Source organism: Cuculus canorus, chromosome 28 (assembly GCF_017976375.1).
Source record: "Cuculus canorus isolate bCucCan1 chromosome 28, bCucCan1.pri, whole genome shotgun sequence".
NCBI classification, from domain to species: domain Eukaryota; kingdom Metazoa; phylum Chordata; class Aves; order Cuculiformes; family Cuculidae; genus Cuculus; species Cuculus canorus.
Genome location: NC_071428.1, coordinates 2,155,842 through 2,164,328, shown reverse-complemented (window position 1 = coordinate 2,164,328; position 8,487 = coordinate 2,155,842). Strand labels below are relative to the sequence as shown.

The 8,487-nt window shown below is 64.7% G+C and overlaps 1 protein-coding gene across 1 annotated transcript; it reads right to left on the bottom strand.

Moving 5' to 3' along the window:
* Window positions 1-847: 847 nt before the first annotated feature.
* Window positions 848-8,221, bottom strand: ADAMTS4 (ADAM metallopeptidase with thrombospondin type 1 motif 4). The gene is made up of 9 exons (XM_054051218.1): window positions 7,969-8,221; window positions 6,563-6,886; window positions 5,572-5,704; window positions 5,311-5,481; window positions 3,646-3,932; window positions 3,382-3,568; window positions 3,094-3,269; window positions 2,839-3,014; window positions 848-1,557 (listed from the first exon to the last, which is right to left on the bottom strand). Exons 1-9 carry the CDS (start codon window positions 8,134-8,136, stop codon window positions 1,170-1,172), a joined length of 2,010 nt encoding a protein of 669 aa, XP_053907193.1. The 5' UTR covers window positions 8,137-8,221; the 3' UTR covers window positions 848-1,169.
* Window positions 8,222-8,487: the final 266 nt, after the last annotated feature.

Sequence of the window (8,487 nt, the reverse complement as noted above, 5' to 3'; positions counted from 1 at the left end):
TAGGAACTGGGGGTGTCCCAGTTTGGGGTGCAGAAGGGACTGGGGAGTGCTTTGCTTTGGGGCACAGGGGGGGCCGAGTTTGGGGGGCAGAAGGGACTGGGGGTGCCCCAGTTTGGGGGGTCAGAATGGACTGAGGGTTTCCCAGTTTGGAGTTCAGTAGGAACTGGGAGTTCCCCAGTTTGGGCATCAGAAGGGACTGGGGGTGCCCCAGTTTGGGGGTCAGAAGGGACTGGGGGTTCCCCAGTTTGGGGGTCAGAAGGAACTGGAGGTGCCCCAGTTTGGGGGTCAGAATGGACTGATGGTTCCCCAGTTTGGGGGGCAGAAGGGACTGGGGGTGCCCCAGTTTGGGGGGTCAGAATGGACTGATGGTTCCCCAGTTTGGGGGTCAGAAGGAACTGGGGGTTCCCCAGTTTGGGGGTCAGAAGGAACTGATGGTTCCCCAGTTTGGGGGGTCAGAATGGACTGATGGTTCCCCAGTTTGGGGGTCAGAAGGGACTGGGGGTGCCCCAGTTTGGAGTTCAGTAGGAACTGGGGGTGTCCCAGTTTGGGGTGCAGAAGGGACTGGGGAGTGCTCTGCTTTGGGGCACAGGGGGGGCCGAGTTTGAGGGGGCAGAAGGGACTGGGGGTTCCCCAGTTTGGAGTTCAGTAGGAACTGGGAGTTCCCCGGTTTGGGGGTCAGAAGGGACTGGGGGTGCCCCAGTTTGGGGCGTCAGAATGGACTGATGGTTCCCCAGTTTGGGGGTCAGAAGGGACCGGGGGTTCCCCAGTTTGGGGGTCAGAAGGGACTGGGGGTTCCCCAGCTTGGAGTTCAGTAGGAACTGGGGGTGTCCCAGTTTGGGGGGTCAGAATGGACTGATGGTTCCCCAGTTTGGGGGGCAGTAGGAACTGGGGGTTCCCCCCTTTGGGTCGGTGTTGCCGCCGTGCTGCTCACCGCACACCACCCGCTCCATAAATAGCTTTAAATGCCAACACCGCACTCAGTTCCGGCTCGGGGGGCACCGGAGCCAGCCCGGAGCGTCCCCCCCAACCGCCGCCGATGCACCGAATCACCGCCGCCGATGCACCGAATCACCGCCGCCGGCGTCGATCCTTCTCGACACACCAATAAATACCCAAACAAACCGACGCCGCGGTCATCCCTCGGCCCAACGCGCCTTCGCGGCGCTCCTTCAACCGCGCCGGCGATGCCGGAGAACGTCCAAGATCTGAGCTTTCTGCTTCTCCCAAGCGGCGTCGGGCGGACGTCGCGGCACGAAGAAGCTGTACCTCAACCGCGGCGCTCGCCGCTCGTCCACCACCAACGCCTCCAGCACCAGCGGCTCCGGCAGCGGTCCCCTCGCCGCCAGCGTCTCGGTGGGCGCCGTAGCGCCGTTGTAACGTAGGGTGACGCCGCCGCCCAGCGCCACGTCCGTCGGCGATGGCACGAGGACGAAGCCGCCGTTGAGCAAGGAGCCACCGGATGGCCGCCGTAGCGCCAAGAAGGCGGCGTCGCCCGTTTGCCGCACCAGGATGTGCGTCGCGCCCGCCGGGATGGTCACCACGTGGTTGTAGCCGAAGCTGTGGGATGTGGTGGCGGTTGGAGTTGGGGGAACCCACTGGTGGTGGAGTCCCCCAACGCCGGAGCCCGAACTGGGGCGGTGGGAAGAACCCCCGCTCCAACGCAACGGTGCCGCGGCGTCACCGGGATGCGCCGCACGGGTGGGTTCTCTCCAAAGGAAGGTGGTGCCGCGCTCTCCAGGATGGAGAGAGCCGGTGAGCGCCGCTTCTCCTCAGCCCTGAGCGGCTCTGGGTCCTCTCCTGCGCCTCTCCGGCCATTCCGGATCTCTCCAAACCACACCACTCGGAGCGGAGGAGGAACCCTTCACCGGATCCCCAGAGCCACCTGCCATGGCGGAACCTCCTGGAGATCCTCTCCACCAATCGGTGTCTCCATTTGCCGTGGTTGAACCTCCTGGAGATCCTCTCCACCCATCGGTGTCTCCGTTTGCCGTGGTTGAACCTCTTGGAGTTCCTCTCCACCAATCGGTGTCTCCCTTTGCCGTGGTTGAACCTCCTGGAGATCCTCTCCACCCATCGGTGTCTCCACTCACTGTGGTTGAACCTCTTGGAGGTCCTCTCCACCAATCGGTGTCTCCACTCACTGTGGTGGAACCTCCTGGAGATCCTCTCCACCCATCGGTGTCTCCTTTTGCCGCGGTTGAACCTCTTGGAGATCCTCTCCACCCATCGGTGTCTCCGTTTGCCGTGGTTGAACCTCCTGGAGATCCTCTCCACCCATCGGTGTCTCCGTTTGCCATGGTTGAACCTCTTGGAGATCCTCTCCACCCATCGGTGTCTCCTTTTGCCGCGGTTGAACCTCTTGGAGATCCTCTCCACCCATCGGTGTCTCCGTTTGCCGTGGTTGAACCTCTTGGAGATCCTCTCCACCCATCGGTGTCTCCGTTTGCCGCGGTTGAACCTCCTGGAGATCCTCTCCACCCATCGGTGTCTCCTTTTGCCGTGGTTGAACCTCTTGGAGATCCTCTCCACCCATCGGTGTCTCCGTTTGCCGCGGTTGAACCTCCTGGAGATCCTCTCCACCAATCGGTGTCTCCATTTGCCGTGGTTGAACCTCTTGGAGATCCTCTCCACCCATCGGTGTCTCCTTTTGCTGTGGTTGAACCTCTTGGAGATCCTCTCCACCCATCGGTGTCTCCGTTTGCCGCGGTTGAACCTCTTGCGGTGGTTCCTCTCCTCCCACCCCTCTGAGGACCATCTCCGCTCCTCCGTTGCCGTGGTGGAACCGCGAGAGCTTCCCCTCCTCCCAACCCTCCCCTTTGCCCACCTCCCCCTCCTTACCGCGCTTTGCCGAAGGCTCCGTAGGCTTTGGTGCAGCCGTCGCCGTTGCCGCCGCACCGCATGCACTTATCGAACTTCTTCTTGGATCCGATGACGCGGTCGCAACCGGCGGCGACGCAGCGGCCCTGGACGCACACGCCAGAGCTCTCCGGCGAGCACGGGGTCCCATCGGTCACCTACGGCACAGCACGGCCTCAGCGCTCCGCCGACGGCACCGCGGGGCTCACGGTGTGCCGGGAGAGGGTCGACGCTCACCGTGGGCTGTAGGACGTGGTAATAACCCAAAGTGTGGGACTGGCACGTCAGTTTGCACCGGTCGCGCTCGGCGACGCCGCTGTAGCGCGGTACCCAGTCGGACGGCGCCGGCAAACCGCGCACCAGCTCGGCGCGGCCGTTGAACGCCGTGCATTGCTGCTCCCGGAAAGCGAGGGCTGCGTGTGGCAAGAGACGAGCTCAGCACCGCCATCCGGCATCACCGCGCCACCGCCACCGCCACCGCCGCCACCACCGCCACCGCCACCGCCGCCGCCGCCGCGCACTCACGGCCGCTGCCTTGGCACTCATCCACGTTGCACGACCGGACACGCGTCCTCCTGCCCTCGCAGTAGCGGCCGCCGTGGCGCGGTGCCGGCGCGGTGCAGGTGCGGTGCGAGAGTTGGACGCCGCCGCCGCAGCTCCGCGAGCATTCGCCCCACGCGCCCCACACGCCCCAACCGCCGTCCTGCGGCGTCTGAGGACCGGGAAAAGGGGGGGTCAAAGCGGTGCCGAGCGGGCAAACGGCGTTGCCGCGGCCGCGCCGGGACTCACCGTCAGCTCCTCCACGCGGGCGATGGCGACGCAGGCGCCGTCCATGCAGACGCGTCCCGGCGAGCACGGCGTGCCGTCGGCCCAGGGGAAGTGCTTGGTTTGGCAGACGGCGCGGCCGCCGGCGTGGCCGCTGCACCAGAGCGCGGCGCAGGGCGGGCGGCGCTCCCCGCAGTGCCGCGAGGCCGCCCCGAAGGCCAACTGGCACTGCCGCTCTACCGCATAGACGCTGCCCGGCAGCGCCCGCGGCAAATGAAGCCATTCCGGGGGTTTGTCCAGGAGGCACTGACCTGCGGGAACGCGGCACCGGAGCTGCACCGCGGCGGCACCGCGGCGGCACCGGGACCCTCCAAACTGGGATGGCCCAAACTGGGATGCCCTAAACTGGGATGGGACCTGGATGCACTGGGATGCTCCAGACTGGGATGCTCCAAACTGGGATGCCCCAAACTGGGATTGGACCTGGATGCACTGGGATGCTCCAGACTGGGATATTCCAAACTGGGATTGGACCTGGATGCCCCAAACTGGGATGCCCCAAACTGGGATTGGACCTGGATGCACTGGGATGCTCCAAACTGGGATATTCCAAACTGGGATTGGACCTGGATGCACTGGGATGCTCCAAACTGGGATATCCCAAACTGGGATTGGACCTGGATGCTCCAAACTGGGATGCTCCAAACTGGGATATCCCAAACTGGGATTGGACCTGGATGCTCCAAACTGGGATGCTCCAAACTGGGATGCCCCAAACTGGGATGTCCCAAACTGGGATGGGACCTGGATGCACCGGGATGCTCCAAACTGGGATGATCTGCACTGGGATGGGATCTGGATGCACTGGGATGCCCCAAACTGGGATAAGAATTGGATGCACTGGGATGCTCCAAACTGGGATTGGACCTGGATGCTCCAAACTGGGATGCTCCAAACTGGGATGCCCCGAACTGGGATGATCTGCACTGGGATGGAATCTGGATGCCCCAAACTGGGATATCCTAAACTGGGATTGGACCTGGATGCCCCAAACTGGGATGCTCCAAACTGGGATATTCCAAACTGGGATTGGACCTGGATGCTCCAAACTGGGATGCTCCAAACTGGGATGCTCCAAACTGGGATGACCTGCACTGGGATGGGATCTGGATGCCCCAAACTGGGATATCCTAAACTGGGATGGGATCTGGATGCACTGGGATGCTCCAAACTGGGATAAGAATTGGATGCACTGGGATGCTCCAGACTGGGATATCCCAAACTGGGATTGGACCTGGATGCTCCAAACTGGGATGCTTCAAACTGGGATGCTCCAAACTCGGATGCCCCAAACTGGGATATCCTAAACTGGGATTGGACCTGGATGCACTGGGATGCTCCAAACTGGGATGAGAATTGGATGCACTGGGATGGCCCAAACTGGGATAAGAATTGGATGCACTGGGATGCTCCAAACTGGGATGAGAATTGGATGCACTGGGATGCTCCAAACTGGGATGCCCCAAACTGGGATATCCTAAACTGGGATGGGACCTGGATGCACTGGGATGCCCCGGGATGCCCCGTGCGGATCCCCCCGGTGCCGTGCCGGCGTCTCCGAGCTGCCCATCACCGCAGCGCCGGGTTCGCCCCTGCGGACACCACGACGGCATTCGTCACGCGTCGTACCGTGACCGTTCTCCAAGAACTCGGTGAGGAAGCGGCTGCTGCACGGCGACCACATCTCGCCGGGCTCCAAGGAGGACAGGACGGGGGCCATGACGCGGCGCGTGGCTCCGGCGCGGGCGTTGAGCTGCCGGCACGGCGCCGCGGTGTCGTGGACCATGTTGAACACGTGACCTGCGCCACCGGGACGGCACCGTCAGCCCTCACCGGGAGAGGGGTCTCACCGGTGGCACCGGATCCCATCCCATCCCATCCCATCCTCACCGAGCTCGTGGGCGGCGGTGAACGCCGCGGGCAGTCCGTCGTCCTCCACGACGGCGCAGCTCCGCTCGGGGTCGCAGACGGTGCCCACGTCGGCCATTCCCAGCGTGGCACACGTGGACGACCCACACAGGTCCTGGGGGGGGTAAAAAAAGAGGGGTACCCCCAGACCCGCGTACCCCGGGAATGGCTCTGGGGATGCGGCACACCCCAAAACATCGACCCTGAGAGATCCCCATCACCCCATGGGGACCTCAAAGGACCCTTCCAGCCCCTGATCCCCCCCATGGGGACCCTTCTGCCCCCCAATATCCCCATGGGGACCCCAAAGGACCCTTCCAGCCCCTGATCCCCCCATGGGGACCCCAAAGGACCATTCCAGCCCCTGATCCCCCCCATGGGGACCCTTCTGACCCCCAATATCCCCATGGGGACCCCAAAGGACCCTTCCAGCCCCTGATCCCCCCCATGGGGACCCTTCTGCCCCCCAATATCCTTATGGGGACCCCAAAGGACCCTTCCAGCCGCTGATCCCCCCATGGGGACCCCAAAGGACCCTTCCAGCCCCTGATCCCCCCATGGGGACCCTTCTGCCCCCCAATATCCCCATCGGGATCCCAAAGGACCCTTCCAGCCCCTGATCCCCCCATGGGGACCCTTCTGCCCCTCAATATCCCCATGGGGACCCCAAAGGACCCTCCCAGCCCCCGATCCCCCCCATGGGGACCCTTCTGCCCCCCAATATCCCCATGGGGACCCCAAAGGACCATTCCAGCCCCCGATCCCCCCCATGGGGACCCTTCTGCCCCCCAATATCCCCATCGGGATCCCAAAGGAGCATTCCAGCCGCTGATCCCCACCCCATGGGGACCCCAAAGGACCCTTCCAGCCCCTGAATCCCCCCATGGGGACCCCAAAAGACCCTTCCAGCCCCTGATCCCCCCATGGGGACCCTTCTGCCCCCCAATATCCCCACGGGGACCCCCATCCCCACCTGCCGGGTGAAGAGGAGGGCAGTGTCGAAGTGGAGGGGACTCTCCTCGTTGGGGTCGTTGAGCGTTCGCTGCCATTGGCAGAAGCTTCGGAGCATCTCGGCGGCGTTGGGGGTCAGGGGGGGTCCAGGGGTGCCCTCCCCCAACACCAGCAGCCGCGTCACCCGCAGCTCCACGGCGTTGCCGAGGCTGCCGTGCCGGAAGGCCCGGGCGGCCGTGGCCAATACCGTCAGTAGGTACTGCCGGAGACCGTCACCGTGGAATCGGGCCATGGTCTCATCCGCCACCACCAACAGCTCCACGAAGCGCCGCACCGAGGAGAAGCGCTGCCGGGGAGGGGGCGCTGGGCTGGGGGGGCCGGGGCTGCCGGTGACCCCCAGTACCGCCCGCCCCATCCCAGTGCCCCCCAGTACTGGGGACTCCATCCCAGTGCCCCCAGTACCACCCGCCCCATCCCAGTGCCCTCCAGTACTGGTGGCTCCATCCCAGTGCCTCCCAGTACTGGGGACTCCATCCCAGTGCCCCCCAGTACCACCCGCCCCATCCCAGTGCCCCCCAGTACTGGTGACTCCATCCCAGTGCTCCCAGTACTGGTGACTCCATCCCAGTGCTCCCCAGTACTGGTGACTCCATCCCAGTGCTCCCAGTACTGGTGGCTCCATCCCAGTGCTCCCAGTACCAGTGACATCAGCCCATCCCCCTCCCGGTCCATTCCAGTCCGGTGCGTCCCGGTCCCTCCCGGTCCATCCCATCTCGATCCCTCCTGGTCCCTCCCGGTCCCATCCCGATCCCATCCCGATCCCATCCCAGTCCCATCCTGATCCATACCGGTCCCATCCCTGTCTCATCCCGTTCCCATCCCGATCCCATCCCATCCCATCCCGGTCCTTCCCCGGTCCCTCCCGGTCCCATCCCGGTCCGATCCCATCCCGGTCTATTCCTGGTCCCATCCCGATCCCATCCTGATCCCATCCCGTTCCCATCCCGATCCCATCCCGGTCTATTCCCGATCCCATCCCGGTCTATTCCCGTTCCCATCCCGGTCCCATCCCGGTCCGGTCCATCCTGATCCCTCCCAGTCCATCCCATCCCGATCGCATCCCGATCCCATCCCATCCCGGTCTATTCCCGTTCCCATCCCGGTCCCATCCCAATCGCATCCCGATCCGATCCCATCCCGGTCTATTCCCGGTCCCATCCCGGTCCCATCCCGGTCTATTCCCGGTCCCATCCCGATCCCATCCTGATCCCATCCCGTTCCCATCCCGAACCCATCCCGGTCTATTCCCGTTCCCATCCCGGTCCCATCCCGTTCCCATCCCGATCCCATCCCGGTCTATTCCCGATCCCATCCCGGTCCCATCCCGGTCCCATCCCGGTCCCATCCCGGTCCCTCCCGTTCCCGTACTTTGGCTCTGCGCGGAGCCGCTCCCGTCCGCGGTTCGGTCCCGGTTCCCTCCGGGGCCGTTACGGGACAGGCGGGACCCGCGGCGGCCCCGGACACCGCCACAGCGATCGCGATAGCGACCGCGACAGTGACAGCGACAGCGACAGCGACAGTGACCGCGCGGTGCATGGCACGGACAGACGGACAGAGGGACAGAGAGAGGGATAGAGGGGACAGACGGACAGAGGGACAGAGGGGACAGAGGGACAGACGGACAAAGAGAGGGACAGAAGGACAGAGGGACAGCGGGACCCGGGACCGAAGGCGGCTCTGCCCCCTCCGCCGCTGCCTTTTACCGGGGGGGGGGTGGGGGGACGGCCCCGGGGGGGGCGGAGCGGGGGGGGGGCAGCCCCGGGCGTTCCGGGAAGGCAGAACGCGGTCCCCGGGGAACGGCTGCGGCCCTCGGTGCCCTCTGCTCCATCCCATCCGCAGCCACCGCCGCGGCCCCTCCCGGGCCTCCATCCCATCTCCTATCTCCCA

Excerpts from the sequence above, each read along its gene's own strand:
- ADAMTS4 (XM_054051218.1), bottom strand. The coding sequence starts at position 8,136 with ATGCACCGCGCGGTCACTGTCGCTGTCGCTGTCGCTGTCACTGTCGCG. Across the intron at positions 3,933-5,310 it reads GTTCTTGGAGAACGGTCACG|GTCAGTGCCTCCTGGACAAA; the intron begins GTACGACGCGTG and ends GCGTTCCCGCAG. Across the intron at positions 3,569-3,645 it reads CCCGCGTGGAGGAGCTGACG|ACGCCGCAGGACGGCGGTTG; the intron begins GTGAGTCCCGGC and ends CCCGGTCCTCAG.